The sequence below is a fragment of the Chiloscyllium plagiosum genome, chromosome 11 (genome assembly GCF_004010195.1).
Source record: "Chiloscyllium plagiosum isolate BGI_BamShark_2017 chromosome 11, ASM401019v2, whole genome shotgun sequence".
In the NCBI taxonomy this organism is placed as follows: domain Eukaryota; kingdom Metazoa; phylum Chordata; class Chondrichthyes; order Orectolobiformes; family Hemiscylliidae; genus Chiloscyllium; species Chiloscyllium plagiosum.
This window is the reverse complement of record NC_057720.1, coordinates 29,223,345-29,243,260: the sequence shown is the minus strand read 5'-3', so window position 1 is coordinate 29,243,260 and position 19,916 is coordinate 29,223,345. Positions and strand designations below refer to the sequence as shown.

Genomic DNA, 19,916 nt, shown 5'->3' with positions numbered 1-19,916 from the left:
GCATACCATGAAAATAAGATTGCAGCCGCTTTGTTACAAAGAGACGCCTTAAATAAAATTTAAAAACTGCATTCTGAGGAAATACCAGTCCCACTGTGATCACTGAATAGTGAAACTGTCCCAGTGAGCTGCATCATGAGTTACAACAGACTAAAACTCATCGATTTCCTCGCCCAGAGTGAACCGAAATTTTAACTGTTTCCTCTCCTGCAATGTTCCCTTCCGACAGTGTTACTTTTAAAGGTTGGCACACTTCTTTTTACAAATAAAAACAGAAGAATTGGGTTCAGAGATATAGCAGCTCAGCCAGTGCTGAGGCGATGAGGCTTTATTTCCATTGAGATGGGGAAGAATATATTTGAAAATCAAAGGGGATCACGATGGTGGTAAATTCCCAACCAGCAAAAGATCGAGAATTGTCTGAATGTAAAGTGAAGACTCCTTTCCCTCAGGGGAAACCTAGTCCCTTTGCTATTTTTAACTGAACATAAACAGTCTTGAGTTCCTGCAGTCACAGAGGAAAGGGAGAAAAAAAAACTCATGATGGAGGGAAACTACAAATAAATCAAACAGATCAACAAAAATTAAAGAGAGGAAGAGCTTCTGACAATCTAATCCCAAACCGTGTCCGTTGTGTGTGAGGGACTGGGAGAAAAAGTTGTCGAGCGGTGGCCGAGGAGCCGGCTGGCGGGAGCTATCCGCCACCCTCCCCAGTCCAGTCCAGTCCAGCCCACACACACACAAACCCACATCCTCCCGTCTCACAGTAAGGCACAAACTCCGATCGGTCTTTTACCTCAAGCCGCAGGGACGGGACGCCCGGCTCTGCTGTCTTCCTCTCTCCCGGCGGGCCGCGACTGGTTAGTCGAAATTCCAGGAGCACAGGGAGCTGTCGAGACGCCTCCCGGCCACCGTCCCGCCGCCCTCTTGGGAAGGGAATTGGACTGCTCCTGGGCGCCATCTTGTTAAGGTGAAGGATCCCGCGCGTGCACGTCCTCAGAGGTCAGGGCGGTTTTCCGTTGGTTGACTTGTCCATCAGGGGGGACTGGCAGTGCAGTGGTGGTGCCCTACCTCTGAGATAGGAGGCACCGGGTTCAAGTCCCACCATGTTTCATAGGCGTGTAATAATCTCCGAGTGCGTTGAATAGGGAAACATAAGCTTATTGCATTACCTCTGTAGTGAGAGAGTATAATCTCCTAGTAGTTTTGGGTTTACTATATTTTATCAATAGGACCAGACTATTACTAGAACTGCGGATGCTGAAGATCTAAAACAAAAAGAGAAAGCAGTGGAGGCAAGACCATTGAGTCAAGTTAAGACAGACATAGATAGGTTCTTGATTGACAAGGGGATCAAGGGTTACGGGGAGAAAGCAGGAGGATGAGTTTGAGAAAATTATCATCCATGATTAAATGGCAGAGCTGACTCGATGGGCAGAATGGACTAATTTCTGCTCCAATGTCTTATTTGGGCAAGCAGGAGGTTGGAAGAACACAGCAAACCAGGCAGCATTTAGGAAGTGGAGAAGTCAACGTTTCGGATCCTGAAGAAGGGCTGTACCTGAAACTTTGACTTCTCCACCTCCTAATGCTACCTGGCTTGCTGTGTTCTTCCAGCCTCCTGGTTGTCTACTTTGGATTCCAGCATCTGCAGTTTTTTTGTCTCTACCTATGTCTTATGGTAAACAGACCTTCTTAAGTGTCACTGGAATCAAAACATTAGCTCTGTTTCTCTCACCACAGAAACTGCCAGACCTATTGAGTTTCTCTAGCAATTTCTGTTTCTGTAACAGCCCATCTATCATGTATTATGGGCCTACAGTGCCTGATATTATGTGCAATGTGGTAATAACTCCTTTACGACAGAGAATTGTACAGCATAGAAGACCATTTGGTCCATGCTAACTAGATTAATTTATCTAATCCCATTTGCCAGCATTTGGACCATATCCCTCAAATCCCTTCCTATTCATATACTCGTATAGGTGCCTTATGAATGTTATAATTGTACAAGCCTTCACCATTTGGCAGCTCATTCCATACATGCACTACCCTCTGCATGAAAAAGTTACCCCTCAGGTACTTTTTTAAGTCTTTCCCCTCTCAACTTAAATCTATGCCCTCTAGTTTTGGACTTCCCCACCCTAGGAAAAAGACCTTGGTCATTCAACCTATCCTTGCCACTGATGATTTTATAAACCTCAGAAGGTCACCCCTCAGCCTCTGACGTTCCAGGGGAAAAAAAAACAGCCTATTCATTTGTTGCTCAAACCCTCGAGTCCTGAGGCGACAGAAGGATAAGATTTATCTCATACTTTGACAGATGTTTGGAACAATGCTTTATGATATTGTGTGAGCTAAGCAGATGAACAATTTTCATTGAAATTAGCTCCAACCATTAAAAGTTAAAGCCAAAAATGATGGAAATACCAGGTTTGATACATCTAAGAAGACAAAAAAAAAAGTCATGACTATAATCCAAAATATTGTTTTCAGCAAATTTGAGTGCTAATTATCTAGACTTTGTAAGCTAGCCTGTGTTGTGCCACTCAACATTTAAAACAGTAAGCTGCGTAATGAATTTGTCAGAAAATAATCTGTTGTACTGACAAGATTAAATACTGCTCATCCTTGATCATGATTTATTTTGCTACTGTCAACAGTGATGTAGAACATTCAATATTAGGGAAAAAGATTATGTTCCTCAACAATCTCAGATGAAAAAGTGTTTAAAAAGTAATATTTGGAAATGGATGTACTGGATCTCCAATTCCTGTCTTAACCTTTGATTACTTAAGTGCAGTTATAGGTCCTTAAGAGTTCCATATGTTTTGTTTTAATGTCAAGTGTAGGAAATAATATTTTCTGTTGTCAGACATTATGAGATAATCTAACCTGAGTAAACATAATCAAGGTGAAGATGCAGTCAAGTAGCAAGGTAGTGATATCTGGATTACTCCTGGTGTCACGTGCTAGTGAGGAATCAGAGGACAGAGCAGATGAATGAGTGACTGAGAAGCTGGTGTAGGGGGCAGGGAATCACCTTTTTTGCATCATTAGAATCTCTTTTGGGTAGAAATGAACTGTATAAGGACAGGTTGCACCAGAATTGGAAGGGGACAAATATCAATATTGTGGCAAGGAGATTTGCTAGTGCTACTCAGAAGGCTTTAAACTAGTAAAGTGTTGGGGGTGTGTGTGTGGAGATCCAAGAGAGATAGTGAGAAAAGAAACAAATCTGATGCTTCTCCAGTTCAGAAGAGAAGCAAGTCAAATAGTCAAGGCAGGCAAGAGCAAGGCAGAGAACAAGCTTAAGACTGATAAATTACATTTATTTCAATGCAAGAGACTTGACAGGTAAAGCAGATGAACTCAGGGTGCGGTTGGGTCTGGGATATCATAACTATTACAGACATAGCTCAGGGAAGGACAGGACTGGCAGCTTAATAGTCCAGGGTATAGATGCTTAGGAAGGATAGAAAGGAGTGTGGCCTTTTGGTTTATCATTATGGCTGTACTTAGGAGGATATTCCTAGGAGTTCATCCAGTGACGTTATTCGGGTGGAACTGAGAAATAAGAAAGGGATGATCACCTTGTTGGGATTGTATTATACCCCCCCAGTCGTCTGCAGGAAATTGAGAAACAAATTTGTAAGGATTTAATTTAGATAAATGTGAGACATTGCATTTTGGTAAGGCAAATGAGGGCAGGACTTATACATTTAATGGTAAAATCCTGGGGAGTGTTGCCAAAAAGAAAAGAGACCTTGGAGTGCAGGTTCATTGTTCCTTGAAAGTGGAGTTGCAGGTAGACAGAGTAGTGAAGGAGAGATTTGATACGCTTCCCTTTATTGATCAGTGCATTGAGTATAGGAGTTGGGAGGTTATGCTTCAGCTGTACAGGACATTGGTTAGACCACTTAAGGAATACTGTATTCAGTTTTGGTCTCCCTGCTAAAGGAAAGATATTGTGAAACTTGAAAGAGTTGAGAAAAAATTTACAAGGATTGGAGGGTTTGAGCTATAGGGATACTGATTAGACTGGGGCTATTTTCCTTGGAGTGTCAGAGGCTGAGGAGTCACCTTACTGAGGTTTATCACATCATGAGAGGCGTGTATGAGGTGAATAGCCAAGGTCTTTTCCCCAGGGTGGGGGAGTCCCAAAACTAGAGGGCATTGGGTTTAAAGTGAGAGGAGAAAGATTTAAAGGGAACCTAAGAGACAACTTTATCAGGCAGAGGCTTGAATGAAATAAGCTGCCAGAAGAGGTGCTATATGACTCTGACTTTATTTAATCATTTGCTAGAGATTAGGGGGAGTTGAGGACTTAGTGGTTATTATCCCTGGACTGTTAATGTAGAGACCCAGTTAATGTTCTAGGGACTTAGGTTCAAATCCCATCATGGCACATTAGTGGAATTTGAATTCAATAAAAATCGGAAGTAAGAGTCTAATGATCGGGAATCCATTGCTGATTGTCGAAAACCCCATCTGGTTCACTAATGCCCTTTAAGGAAGGAAACTGTCATCCTTACCTAGTACGGTCTGGTCTAAATTAACTCCAGCCCCACAACAGTGTGGTTGACACTTAAGGGATTGGGGAAAAAACATGCTGGCCTAGCCAGTGACACTCTTATCCTGTGAATGAATAAAAAAAATAACAAGCTGAATTTTATAGGGTTTTTTTTGGCTAAGAGTGAATTGTGTCAAGGTTATTGGAGGGATCCTCGCCAGAGGTCTATGTATATTTCACAACTCGCCTCATTAACTACCTAATACCTCACCCTACTACATTCGTTTTGTCCAATTCTATCCACATCTTACCAGAACTCACCACTCGGTAGATGCTCCTCAAAACACTGGCACTCTTGCACCCGCACCATCTTTAAAAGCCTGCTTTGCACCTGGACAAGCACTGTCAGTCTGCAGCTGCCATTCATGTTCCTGACCTTTTCCCCATACTTGCCAGATAAGGAAATTGGCATCCCACTTTGCAGTTAGGAACTGGGAGATGCTGCTGGATAGGGCCATTCCCTGTCTGCACTGCCTTTCGCCCAGGACCAGCACTGGGGGCCACAACATCAGTTCCCACTAGCCTGATTCAAGGTTGCCACCCAGGTTATTGGAGTTGCAACCATCTGGAGGTATGTCCAACAGTGAAGGAAGAAAGTCAGTGACCTTCTCCACTCCACCAGTGTATGTGCTTCCATCATTGTGATACCTCACATTCACCCTGCTGTTGTACCCATGTCCCAGAAAGGCCCACACTCTACCACTCTCGCTATTGCAATATCTCCCTGACTCATGCTCATTCAGCTTTCCTGATGAAAGCCTTTTGCCCGAAATGTCGATTTCGCTGCTCCTTGGATGCTGCCTGAACAGCTGTGCTCTTCCAGCACCACTAATCCAGAATCAACACCACTCAACCTGCCAACTCACTCACCTGGGACACCTCCCACCTGCATCAATTATGCCACCCACTTTCCTCTCCTGTAATATTCGCCTCTTTCTCCTTCCAGGAGGAAACCAGTGCATAGTAGGGCAGAAAGATGTAAGTTGGGTGGTGGTTTGCCTTTATGTGAAGAGGATCCTTACTCTGATCACCTTGAACATCTGATCTACTGTGTAGGTATCCTTTGATCACAGGCTACCTGCCTCCGCTTGAGTGAGGACTGCTGATAACCACGACAAATTTCCTGGCTTTCTGTCTGGTCTAAACATGAAGGCAAGACAGAAGTGATATGAGCCTGGTATGTCTGACTGAGGGGAAAAGCTCAAAAAGGCAAAGCATTGAAAGGCAGGGATATTGTGTGCATCCAGCTAGGCTGAGAGTGAGGGAGCAGTACAACAGCAAGCAAAGAACCTGGAGATGCAGCCAGGTCCAGTCTATGAGCTTGATGTGTATTCCTAAGCGCAAAGTGTCCTCACTGGACCTTTACTATTGCTGCAGCTCAAGGTGCATTATTGAATTGCACAAGCATTCTGTAAGTGGGGTGCAAATACACTGCTGGTATTCTTAGGAGCTTGTACATATTGGATGCCCACCTACATGGATGCACATGGCCAGTGTGCCATGGCCACTAGCAGTAAGAACACAGCAAAGTCCCTGCAGTGACAAGCACTTGGCCTCTCCTGCCACGTGATTTCATGAGACGGGCCCCAAAGAATCCAGTTGCATATTTCATTAAGAGCAGAAGATTGCACGAGAAAAATCAGTATGGTTCATGATAGACGGGCGCCACGAATCTTGCTCAAAAAAGCACTATCAAAAAAAAATTCAGCCCATAGTTTTAAGCAATTCTGTTCAAATTGGTAGAAAACCAATAATCTATAAATTAAAATTACAAACAGCTCTATTTTAAAACAAATAGAACAATCAAGCCCCAAAACAAAAACTACTAAAAGTACAATGCACAAGTTGGAGAGACATAATTGGAATGTCTGCAATATCTTAATTACTGTTACAACCAGTAGATTTTTTATTTAGTCCATTTCGAAAACTAAGTTCCTTACAATGTATACAAATTCTATTCATCTTCAATCTAGCATTTGTTCTTATAGAAAAATAATTCAGAATCACTCCAGATCATTCATTTTCAGAAGATGACCCTTGTAGTTTCAAGTTTCCTTATTTCAGCATCATTGATATCAAAAGCAACACTTCTAGAAAAATCTCAAATGTCATCTTGTTTATATAAAAGAAGAAAATAAACTCAAACTTCCATCAAAAAGCCTATATGAAATAATATTCTGTACAAAATAAAATTAAACTGATGAGGCTTCATCAAGAATTATATTTTAATGTTCAGGAATTTAATGGAGAAAGGGATGTTTTATAAGGCATGCATTGAACGCATCTGATTTTAAAATGGATCATGTCAGTTCTTTAAATGAAACAAAAAATCTACTTAAATAAATGAACTTTTAAACATTTAGTTTGAAAGTAATGTTTGAAAGTAAATTGATGGGATTAAAAACAGAAAATGCTAAAGGGACTCAGCAGGTCTGGCAACATCTGTGGAGAGAGAAAGAGTTCAAAGTTTTGAGCCGAATATGATTCTTAAAACCTTGCTCTGAAGAAGTCATATTGGACTTGAAATGTTAATACTGTTTCCCTCTCCACAGATACTGCCAATTCTGCTGAGTTTCACCAGCATTTGGTTTTTATTTTAGCTTTCCAGTATCTGCATTAATTTTGCTTTTACTTAAGTACTGGAATGTCCGTAATGCCTCAGCAATTTCACATAGCAAATGTCAGCACCTTAATCACTATCACTTATCAAATCTGAGCTGAGTTAGTTGGCTTTGATCTCCTTACTTGAGAAAGGATGTACTGGCATTGGAGAGGATGCAGAGGTGATTCACAAGGTTGATTCTGGAGTTGAAAGGGTTGGCTTTTAAGAAAAGATGGAGTAAAATGGGACCATAAACATTGGAATTTAGAAGAATGGGGTGATCTTAAAGAAGCATACAATTATGAAGGGAATAGATAAGATAGAAGCAGGGAGGTTGTTTCCACTTGCGGGTGAAACTAGAACTGGGGGCATAGCCTCAAAATAAGGGGGAACAGATTTAGGACAGAGTTGAGGAGCAATGTCTTCACCTAAACGGTTGTGAATCTGTGAAATTCCCTGCCCAGTGAAGCAGTTGAGGCTACCTTGTTGTATGTTTTTAATGCAAAGAGGGATGGATTTTTGAACAGTAAAGTAATTAAGGGTTATGGTGAGCGGGCAGGTAAGTGGAGCAGAGTCCATGAAAAGATCAACCATGACCTTATTGAATGGCAGAGTAGGCACCAAGGGTCGATGGCCTACTCTTGCTCCTATTTCTTTTGTTCTTAGGACACAATCAGCCTTACCCTAACCCCGTATTTGGAAAAGCAAAACTAACCGTATTTTGTGCTCTTGATTGAAATCCAACTACCTCTGATGGAAGTGTGCATGTATATAAGAAAAATATCAGGCTTGGACATGAAATCTGCCATTCCTGAGAAACCTATTTGCACTCATTATTGAGGCTTGCATTTACAAATTGAGTGAATTATTAGTTGCAATGGTAATTCTTCAAAGAAATGAAAAACTAGGGTAAAGGCAAAACTGGTGACTGAAAGTAACTTTAAACAGTAACTTTAAACTTTGACACAGTAAGTCCATCTTAACAGCATTGAACTTTAAGCAAGAATTTAAATCATCCAATTACCACAGTTAAAAAAAATTACAAAACATTCATTCTATATACATCTATAAAACAATGAAAAAGAAATAACGTATACACTTTTCAGAATACAATTTTTCTGAGTTCCCATCAAGTCCTTAGATAAATGGATTTACTTTAGGACTAATTTCATCTTAGTCATCAGCTGTGACACACAATGAATAAGACAATATAACAAAGTGGAGTCTTCCTCCGATGATGTACACCTGCAACTGATGTACGGTTCATGGCTCTCAAATCAAACTCAAAACTATAAAATCTTATTGACTGGCAATCTAAACTGTACTTCAGTGAAGTACTCCACAATGTTTATTGGAATGTGATTGATACATGTTGAAAATTATTCCCAGTTGCTTTTCAAAATGAAAATATTTCATTATTGTGACATGCTATTCCCATAAAACTGTTTTGATGGATATCCTAAGATAGTCAAAGCTATCTACATCCTATACAAAATCTTACATTGTTATTATTGTGAATGTCCCTGCTGATACTGCATCAATCTTCAGTCACAAAAGGATCCACAGAAGACAGTGAAGCTTGGCATACTCGAGAAATGAGAAGCCCTATCTCCACATTGCCAAATCTGGTCTCATCAGTAATTCTGAAGAGAAGGCTGTATAGGTTCTGTTAGCATGGCTCAGTTATATTACTCTAATGGAAGAACTGAAGGAATGTTTCCTTGATAAATGTGCAGTGTCTGCAATGAGACATCAAAACCAAGGCTCCATCCAGTTGTTCAAACAGGCATGAAAGATTATCTTGTATGATATGAAAACATATAATGAGGTTCTCCCCTTATCGTGGGGAATGTCTGTTCCTCAACCAAAAACAACAAGGGAGGAGTGACTAGTAAAGTTGATCTTCAGTTTTGTTGTGAAGATTCATTCTTTGCAATGATAAACTGTTTTGACAAACTATGTCTTCTTCAAGTCACAGAAGTGACATTACATCTAAGTTATAAAAAAAAGTTTTCAATATTTGAGCAAAATATTAGGATAGATATTCCTGGATTTGTTCCCAATCAAACTAAATCATTTAATTCAGGGATAATAAAAGCATCAAGCCAGTTGGAGCACAGTGCTGTAAATAAATTTGTATTACTTATTTCTCTTCAGGCTAAACAACAGTATTTTCAGTAATTTGTGTGGATTCATTTTCAACGAACAGACAGTGTGTTATATGTTGTGCAGAAGCTTAATTACAAACAGCATCGCTTATTCAGCAGTTAGCCTGTGGTTACTGGGTTGGTCCCTAAGATGAAAGTTGGAGTAAGTTGAGTTTAGAAAAATTAAGAGGTGATTTCATTAAATCAAAAAAAATTCTGAAGGGTCAACATTGAGAGGTTGAGGGGAGAATCTGAGATTAAAAGATATTCCTGTTCTCAAGACAGTTGTGAAAATTTGGAATTTTGGATGTATTGTTGAGTGTGTTTCAGGTGATAGATTTTTGTACCATCAGGAAAAGGGATGTGATGTGTGAGCAGGAAAGTGAAGTTGAGGCAGAAGGTCTGCCATGATCAAACTGAATTGTGCAGGCGGCTCAAGGGTCAATATAGACTTCTGCTCCCATTTCTTATATTCTTACCCATTCAACTGACTGTATAGAAAATAACTCCAACAGATTTATCATTTTGATTAAATGTCATTCTCAAAGAACTGACATTCTTCAGATGTTTAGTGTAAGTCACAGTAAAATATTCCAAGGTTAAAACAAAATGAAGTTGGCATTTATTTTCTATAAAATACTGGAATCTATTGGTTGACATTTATCTAAAGGCATGACTGTGACACATTCATTGCCATTTTTTGTATACAAGGGCCGACAGCTATTTTGAATTTTAAACAAAACCCACTAAGTGTGGTACATTTAAAACAAAGGTTCAAAAGTAACTTGCATCCGATTCAAAAGTTGGGTAAACTTCATACTAGGAGAAAACGAGGACTGCAGATACCGGAGATCAGAGTCGAAAAGTGTGATGCTAGAAAACCACAGTGGGTCAGACAGCATCCAGGAACAGGAGAATTGACGTTTCGGGACGAAACATCAATTCTCCTGTCTGACCTGCTGTGCTTTTCCAGCACCACACATTTTGACTAAGTTTCATATGAGGTGACTTCAAGCAGTTATTTGACAGATTTTGAAAGTGCAAAAGCTGGCATGTTACTCTGATCTGACAGTGTGAGACTAAATTGCCTCAATTTTAAATAGTCTAAAAGAACATTAAATATTCAATAAAAGCAAACATTTTATTCCTGTCAAATCTCATTTCTGTATTCTCAGAGTCAGCTTTTGACATGGGAGAAAGTGAGCACTGCAGACGCTGGAGATCAGAGTCAAGAGTGTGGTGCTGGAAAAGCACAGCAGGTCAGGCAGCATCCGAGGCATAGGAGAATCAATGTTTTGGGTATAAGCCCTTCAGCTCTTGATGTATCACAGATGAATAATTTTTCTTCTTGACAAAATAATGTACAACTTCTGTATCCGAGTTTCCTGCCATGTTACTGTTTTGGTAAAAATTTAAAAGTCTGCAGTATCATCCTTGGACTCCTAGTAATTCTACTGCATTAGACTGTTCACTGTATGGGAGACAAGAATTAATTTATAAACTAAAAATGAGGATATTTTGAATTATTACACTAACTGAGTAAAAACTAATCTGTCCTTTTACCACAGATGGTGTAGGGCCGCTGGTATTTTATGCCCAGTGCTCATAGGACACAGATCAGATCCTGGATGATCCAGAGCTGGAATGGTATTGGTTGATCTTGATAGCATATCCTTAATCCCCTTGTGTCATGGCAGGATGGAACCTCAATAGTCTTGCACACGTCTGAAAACTTTTGGTTTGCAGTCAATATAGTTTCTGATTCCTGGCAGCTGATGCTAAAGCAGTATATTTTTGCTCTGTAGTATCTAAATGCTCCAGGAGGTACTCTGATGAAATGTACATCCATTGCCAATGTGACATCAGAAATATGAGGAGTGGATGGTGGCGGCCACTTAGTTTTTAAATATATTGTCATAGGAATCCTCAATTAAGTCAAGAACATTTTATAAACCAAGTAATTTAGGAACAAACAGTCGTAATGAAGTGACAAGGATCTGTTGGCCTGTGTCAGTGTTCAACCAGGTCATAGAGTCATAGAGATGTACAGCATGGAAACGTTTGTTTGGGAATCTAAGTACATTTGTGGAGAGCTGAACTACTTTCAATTGACTGGATTGCATCAGATTTGAGAACAAAGAGGGAGGATGTGAGTGATAGCCATCTAAATGCAGTATGTATTCCATCACCATCAATCTATTCCCATGAAGTATTTTTAGGAATTCTTAACTTATGCTTTTAATGATTTCCCATGGGAAATCTTCACAAGGATTCAGATTGTAGCATTTGACTTCCTGGTAATCTTCTGTTCAAGGCAGTAAATGGCTCAATTTTTATGTCACTGGAGAGACTTGCTGCGATGCCTCTCTCAAGCTGGGATCAATGGCAAATTTTCTCTGTCATCACTTTCTGTCAGGGAGAAAAAGAACAGAAAAAAAACTTATTAAAAAGGAGATTTTGCAGTTCAGGGGCATTTTTGAGTACATTCAATTACTGAAACAGCCAGGCAATTGGGGAATTCTGCACTGCATCAGACACAATGAACGTCACAGCACCACCAACAATAGCTTTCATCTTTTACAGTGTCCCAAGGCACTCAACATAATCAACAACAATATGATTACACTGCTACCGCTTTAGGTAATTAGATTGAAAAGGTTAAAAGGATGTACCTGAAAACTCAAACTATTAAAAATAAAGGCACAGTTCTCCATTTTGAGTCAGAACCACAATATTGGCGCATATGGAGTTCCTGACCTACTGGTTTGCCAGCAACAGTACAAGATCAGTCTGTGCAGCAAATTTGTGCTCTGTCCACTTCCATACTTGCCCCATTCTGGAACATAAATTTTGCCCCAGAGACATCTAGTAACATTTCTCAATGTGTGTATGCTGGTTGTATTTTGGCATTCCAATACATTTATACTATACTAGCTTTTGCAAAATATTTTCAGTTTAAAAGGCTCAAATTAAAAGTGAAAAGAATTTCAAAAGTATTAAGTACAATTATTATATAAATAATAACTTACATCCAAACCAGACAGGACTCTTCCATTAAGTTGCAATTGAAACAAATAGTTGTTTCAATTACATTTGCGATTAATTGTTTAGCTTCTTTTGTTATGAAGTTATCAAACGATCCTCTAAATGCTTAATTAACTATGAAATGCACTGATACATCCTGTGATTGTGAATGGTTAATGCAAGGTTGGTGCAGGTTAATGCAATCCCTTTTTGCTTTTGTCTGTTGTCCACTGGTACTCGAGACCTTCTACAACTAGCAGACATCACAGAAACCAGACAGCATAGTCAACATGGACAATAAATTTATTCTTTACTTTACAAAGTTTCTTCTTTATGATATTGTTTTCAATTAATTTGCAACTTTGTCCACCACTTTTTAATGACTGTCTTTATTGCTTTATTTACAAGGGATTCATTGATCGAGTCCCTTTGCCACTTACTTTTCATTATCAATAATCAATAAAACCTTGCACACATTAATGACCTCGATTGGGATTTTGCATTCTACTTTTTATCCTATTTGATAGCACTTAAACTATGCAACTCTTCCCTTTCATTACCAGTTAAAGAAAATCTAACAACACACATTTTTGAGTTCAAAACAAGCTACTGTTAAATGATGGCAATAGATTTTATTACTAATTACTAGATGGTTCAACTTGCACCATTGGGCCATATGTCTGGGCCATAGTCATTGACTCAAAATCAAACTTTTCCACTGGCCCCAGCAAAGCAAATTTAATAATGCTATTACTACTGAAGGGACTTTCAATAAATGAAGACAAACCTGAAGAACACCCAAGAATGGCATAATTCAGTGGTGATAGGAGAGCCACATTCAGTAATAAACTTTGAGTGTCTAAACATAGATAGTATTGCAGTATTTATGCTGCACATTATAAATAAAATACATAACAAAACATGGATTCAGAAAGAAGGCCAACACCTGCAGTACTACTATATATTAATTCATAACCATGTCAATACCACCCTCCCCTGTTCCAGTTCAATTTACTGGTAATAAATTACAGCTTTTGCAATTAGAACTATTGTTGTACCACAATATTTTCATACTTACAAAGTTTTTCCTGGAACTCTTCCATTGGCCTTTCTTTATGTCAACTTTTTTTAATATCACCTAGTTTAAGGGCGCTGGTAGCTTGAATAACAACTTCGAAGTCAGCCTTTAATTATTTTTCTTACTTAAACCAAATCACATTTCTTGGCATATCTAAAATTATCTTGTTATATAAGTGTAGGAATACTATACCTTTAAGAGAGAGAGGAAACTGGCAAGGACTGAAAGCACAGAGTGTGCTGAACAATTTAAAAATGTAACATTTGATGACACAAATAGCTGGTGCTGTGTTGCCTTGGTACAAAATCAAATTCAAATTCAGCCAGTTTAAATATGCCTCAGATACCAAACTCCAAACGAATTTGAATTTAATGTTTTGATGACATCAAACCAATGGAATGATCTGATGTTTTGGGGTATAAAACCAGACGTTTTGAACAGTTAGGGAGAAGCAAAGAGCTACCAAGCACCAACAACTGCCAGCAAAATAGCACTTTGAAAGGTACCTGTCCGTAAGAAATTTTGCAGCAGAAGACTGAAGCCAACTTAGAGAAATCTACAGATAAAGTTCAACATCCGAAGTTGACAACTGGGTTTGAAACTGATTTGCTGTAAATTTAAGAGGGAATTTATCAGACTGGTATTGTAGAGTGAGAGGTAAAAGATAGGTTCAAGAGAAAGGAGTTGTAAAAAGCTGTTATTTAATATTCTCTGTTGGAATTAAAGAATAAAATTGTTAATTTTTACTTTAAATAGTGACCTCTGGGATAGTTCTTTGCCTCTCGAAAGTTAATAGATTATAGCTTCTTTGTGTCAGGTTTAAACTAGTAGAGGGGTTTACCCAGTGTTGTTATTGTTTGGGGGCTCGTTGCCAGGATTTGAACAGTTTGGGTCTCGGATTCGCGATTTGAGCAGGTTTAGACAGATCCAGCCTGAGATTTGGACAGATATGAATAGATTTGAGGTAGGGAAAAAAAGCCAAGTATTAAACACTTACTGGTTAGTATCCTAGATCTTTAAATAAAACATAGGTGAGACAATTAGTTTAATTTCAGTTACTTGTGATTGGATAAATTAAAAAAGTGAGAGAAATGGCTCTTAAAATTGTTAAAGATGTTCTGGGGTTTGAAGATGATTCCCAAATTTTCCAAGTTTAGAAGGAAAAGAAATTACCATACTCTTAGAATTAGCAAAAAGGTTACATTTGGGATTAACCAAGGACAAAAGTAAAGCTGAAATTGTACGGGAATTACTCAAACACTTAGAGATGTCAGAGAAACAGACAAGTTTCCAAAGATGTGCAGGTCAGGTGAATTGGCCATGCTAAATTGCCCATAGTGTTAGGTAAAGGGGTAAATGTAGGGAAATGGGTGGGTTGCGCTTCGGCGGGTCAGTGTGGACTTGTTGGGCTGAAGGGCCTGTTTCCACACTGTAAGTAATCTAATCTAAAAAAAAAGTGCAGTGGAATTAGAAAAACCTAAATTACAATTGAGGAAATAGAAGATAAACAAAGAGACAAAGAGAGAGAGAGAGGAAAAAGAGAGAGGGGACGTTCTTTGCTGAGCAAAAAGAGAGAATTTGAACTTGAGAAGTTGTGACTTAGTCAGAAAAGTCAACATGATGGAGATTAAAAGAGAAAGCGGTAATATATACAAATATGTCAAAACTCTGCCACATTTGAGGAGAAAGATGTCAAAGCCTTCTTTATTTCATTTGAAAAATTGGCTAGGCAGTTGGGATGGTCTGAGGATTTATGAGTAATGCTAGTTCAGACTAAACTGGTAGGCAGAGATGGTGAGGTATTTGCCGCACTGTCAGATGAGGAGTCAAGAGATTATGAAGAGGTAAACAGGCTATTTTAAGAGCTTATGAATTGGTACCAGAAGCGTATAGACAGCGGTTCAGAAACACAAGAAGGAACCAGGTCAGACTTACATTGAGTTCATTTTGATTGATGGGTGCAGGCCTTAAAGATAGATAAGACCCAGGAGGTTCTAACAGAGATTATTCTGCTGGAAGAGTTTAAAAACTCACTTCCAGAGATGGTAACAATTCACATGGATGAACAGAAAATTCAGGAAGTGAAAAGGGCAACAGAGTTAGCAGATGAATACATGCTGGTGCATAAGAGAAGCATCCAGCCAGAATTTCATCCCGTGAGGGATAGAAGTTGGGAGGAGGGGAGATGCTACACTACAAAACAGAGTAAAGAGCACTGGTGTTTACCACAGGATAAAAAAGAAGCCCAAGAGGGTGAGAAGGAGGTGAAAAGCCTCAGGTGTTTCCACTGTGGTAAAGTGGGACACACAAAGTCACTGTGCTGGTTGTTAAAGAAAGGCACTGTGGGAAAATATGCGGTAAAAGAAGCTAAGCCAGTGGCATTAGTGAATGTAGTAAAGGAAACCCCAAGAAGAGCAGAGGAGCTGCAGGAGAGTGCACGGCCTAGACAAGGGCTGGGTATGGAGTTAGTGCCTGATCTCTATAAAGACTTCACTTCTGTGGGTAAAGTTTACTCAGAAAGAACAAGGAGAGAAGGGAAAGAAGTTATAATTTTGAGAGATACAAGGTCTAACCAGTCTCTAATAGTAAGAGATCAGCAAATTTGTACTCTTTCTGATCTGTTACCTGAGAATGTGGTAATTTGCGGGATAGATGGACAGAGATTTTGCATTCCCCTAAATAAGACCAGGTTGGAGTGCCAACTCAAGACTGGGGAAGTTATAGTGGGAGTGATTGACAGAGTGTCAGATCCAGGAATTCAGTTTGTTCTTGGGAATGATTTAACAGGGTCCAAGGTGGGAGTGACACCCCTTGTGGAGAAGCCCAAGGAAGACCAAGAAACTGAGGAGTTAAAAGAAAAATATCTTGGTATTTTCCCAGACTGTGTAGTAACAAGATCCTACTATCATAAGTCACAACATGAAGCAAAAACTAAAGAGAAAGATGAAAGAGTTGACGTTCAGTTAGCAGACACCCAGTTTGACATAATGATGCAGGAAAAACCTGAACAGGCAGAGGGTCAGACAGAAGAGTTTAGTCCTGAAAAGCTAAGAGACTTGCAACAGAAAGACAAGATGATAAACGATATATATGTGGATGTGTACTCCGAAAAGGAGGCAGAGAATATTCATGAGGGTTATTATCTGAAAGATAGAATCCTAAGACAGAAATGGAGACCACGGCAGGTTAGTGCACAGGAGAAATGGGCCAACGTGCACCAGATTGTGTTGTTCGTATCATACAGGTAGGAAGTGTTATGGGTAGCATATGAACTACCTGTAGGAGGTCACCAAGTATTGTTCTTTGAGGAGAACGTTGGTAGATTTGAAGGAAAAGATGCAGGATTTGAGGGAACTATTAACAATATTATGTTACAGGTTATTAGAAAGGGAAGAAGCAAATTCCTGCAGATGCTGGAATCTGTATTCCCTCCCATACTGTAGAGAATTTGGGGCAGCATGGTGGCTCAGTGGTTAGCACTGGTGCCTCACAGCACCAGGGACCCGGGTTTGATTCCCACCTCTGGCGGACTGTCTATTTGGAGTTTGCACATTCTTCCCATGTCTGCGTAAGTTTCCTCCGGGTGCTCCGGTTTCCTCCCACAGTCCAAAGAAGTGCAGGTTAGGTGAATTGGCCATGCTAAATTACCCATAATGTTAGCTGCATTAAGTCAGGGGTAAATATAAGGGTATGGCTCTGGGTGGGTTACTCTTTGAGGGTCAGTGTGGACTTGTTGGACCGAAGGGCCTGTTTCCATACTGTAAGGAATCTAATCTAATCTGTACTGAAAACACAACGGGTCAGGCACCATCCATGGAGAGAGAGCAAGCTAATATTGAGTCTAGATGACTCTTCCTCACAGTCAACTTGAGTCAAAATGTTAACTTGCTCTCTCTCTATGGACGCTGTCTGATCCGCTATCATTTCCAGCATTTTTTGTTTACAGTATCAGAAAGAGAAGTTGGATTTTTGGCTGTTTGGTAGGAATAGGGTCGAAAGGATAGAAGGAGAGTATGTTGGGACTAAGATAGGACAAGGTAGCAGGCAAGAGAGAAGCTACAGAAAGTTGTAAATAGGTTTAGGGAATGAAAAAAATCTTTGAGGAGGTTTCACTGAGTTAGAGAAAGGAAAGGATGTGATACATGTTATGTTATGTCTCTCATCTAATATGTCAACATTTCAGAGACATACTCATGATACCATCACTGTTTTACAGCATGTGACCTGAGAGTATAAAATTTTCAGACTCCATCCTAACATGGACCAAATGACACATGAATAGAAGAATGTTACTCTTTGTAACCGTATAGCTTGTGAAGTATTATTTGTATATATTAATCGGCTGAAATAAAACATCTGTTGGATGCACCAGTACCACATACCCACGTTTAGAATGTTTCAGGAGATAACATGAGGTTTGTTGCACCAGGTGGAGATGTCTAGCTGGAGAAAAAACATATCAGGAAAAACTACAAAGTGGGTAATTTTAATCTCAGTGGAACAGCAATCTATTTACTCCTTCCACATTTTAGAGGCAAGGGTGGAAGAGACAGCAAGAGGAGGACAGGACTTTGCTGACAGATTAGTTATGGGGGGGGGGGGGGTGAGAATGAAAAAAGGTTGGCATGTAATTTTTCCCAGTTGGCTCACTTGCTCGCTGTGACTTATCTCAGAGTCATGTTTCTGCCGGCTGGTTCAATGGGCAGAATTGACGGTGAGCTTGTCAGAACAACTTAAAAGCCAAGCACTGGAGACCAACTGGTATTTTTCAGGCGACTTGTGAACAGGCCATCTGTCTGGAAACTGCAGACAACCCTGACACCAAAGTCCCAACCTGAAACAGGATGGCCTACCGGTGGGTTCAGGTGGTTTGCAGTTGAGAAAAGAAGTAAGGTGTTGTCCTGCATTCCAGATTGATCCTGTGATTGTTGAAACATTAGATAATATAAGGCAAAACAAATCGGCTGTTATTTGGATCAGATGAAATCATCCTTCCTGATCTTTACTGCTGTTAAAGATATTCCACTGTAGTACACTATTCCAGAAGTCACTTGATGATAGTAAATATGCAGAATGGACAGCAGCCAATGCAGTAGTGGTATGGGATTAACATCCTTTGACAATGCACTGCATAATAATTCATGTAGGATCATCTTGTGTTGTGTTAGTGGCATTAAATCAATTTGTTTTAAAGAGGTTAACAATTGTATTAAAATTGTACACCAGGGAATGGGTTGACAATTTGGCCCAGCAAGACAGTGTGAAGCATTGGAATTCTTGTGGTGCTTTGTTAGAACACACTTTATACTGTGACATAACCATATAATTGGATAAAGTGCTGCTAATTAATTTACATAGCTGCTCTGACTGGGCAGCCCCACAACTAAACCTTTATTAGTTTTGTGCAAACACACAACACAGGATTTTCTGGAAGGTAGGAGTTCCCACTTGAGACTGAAAATGTAAATATATTACTATTGCAGCAATGTGATTGCAGGATGACAAAAATGGGTCCACAATATTGAGGAGTACGCAACATTCAACAAGAATAGGTGAATGGGGTAGCACTTCTCATGAAGGATGGCATTGGTGTAATAATTAGAGATAACCTTGGTTCAGAAGATCAGGATGTACAAACAGTTTGAGTGGAGATGAGGTATAGGGGAAAGAAGTCACTACTGGGAGTGATCTATTAGCCTCCTAACAGTAACAGATAGTTTATGACAAAGAATACAAGAAGAAATACAGAACGGATATGATAAAGAAATGGTAATAATCTGCACATAGACTGGAACAAACAGGTTGGCTGCAGTGGCTATGATGAATTTATAGAATGGCTTCAAGATAATTTCTTCAAGTGGCACATTCTTAAACCAACCAGAGATCATGTTATATTGGACGTGGTACTGCATTGTGTACTGTGACAGGACTAATTCAAGACCTCACAGTAAAGATACCCCTCAGTAGCAGTAACCATAATTTGATTGAATTTTATATCTAGTCCGAAAGGGAGATGATTGTGTCTTTCAAGAGTATTTTAAACTAAAGCAAGGGTGACTATGTGGGCATGAAAACCAAAATATGAATTGGCATACTTGACTAAGGGATAGATCAACAAAGATGCAATGGCAGGCATTCAGAATCCTCTAAATAAATATGTACCTACTTTAAAAGGAAGGTTTCACAGGAGGACCCACCATTCATGATTAACTAAAGTTAGGGAAATAGCAGGCAATTGCAGAAAAGGTAAATGGCAGGCCAGATAATTGATCAGAATATAAAGAATGGTAGAGGTTAAATCAGGCTAATAAAAACAATATGAGAGAAAGCTAGCTACAAATGTAAGAATGGATGGCAAGAGTTCTACAGGTATTCAAAAGGAAAAGAGAAAGTTGGACTTCTAGTGAGTCGGAATGGGGAGTTAATAGTAAGTAATAAAAGGCAGAACAAATATTTTGCATTGTCTTCATTGCAGAGGATACAAAAAACATT

General features: G+C 39.5%; 2 protein-coding genes across 7 annotated transcripts in view; both read right to left on the bottom strand.

Annotated features, from left to right (window-relative positions):
• LOC122554249 (MAP kinase-interacting serine/threonine-protein kinase 1-like) overlaps positions 1-919 on the bottom strand; it is a 59,031-nt gene extending 58,112 nt beyond the window's left edge. For 2 of the 4 annotated variants that reach the window (XM_043698976.1, XM_043698977.1), the window contains exon 1: positions 797-917. The gene's annotated coding sequence lies outside the window, so the exon portion shown is untranslated. Of the gene's footprint in view, positions 1-796 lie in introns of all 4 variants that reach the window. The other 2 variants (XM_043698978.1, XM_043698979.1) reach the window with 2 other exon arrangements.
• Positions 920-10,243: 9,324 nt separating this feature from the next.
• LOC122554250 (MOB kinase activator 3B-like) overlaps positions 10,244-19,916 on the bottom strand; it is a 59,254-nt gene continuing 49,581 nt past the window's right edge. For 2 of the 3 annotated variants that reach the window (XM_043698981.1, XM_043698980.1), the window contains one exon: positions 10,244-11,731. In XM_043698981.1, the coding sequence (XP_043554916.1) occupies positions 11,702-11,731 (30 nt within the window). In that variant the 3' untranslated portion in view covers positions 10,244-11,701. The remainder of the gene's footprint in view (positions 11,732-19,916) is intronic. The other variant, XR_006312950.1, reaches the window with a different exon arrangement.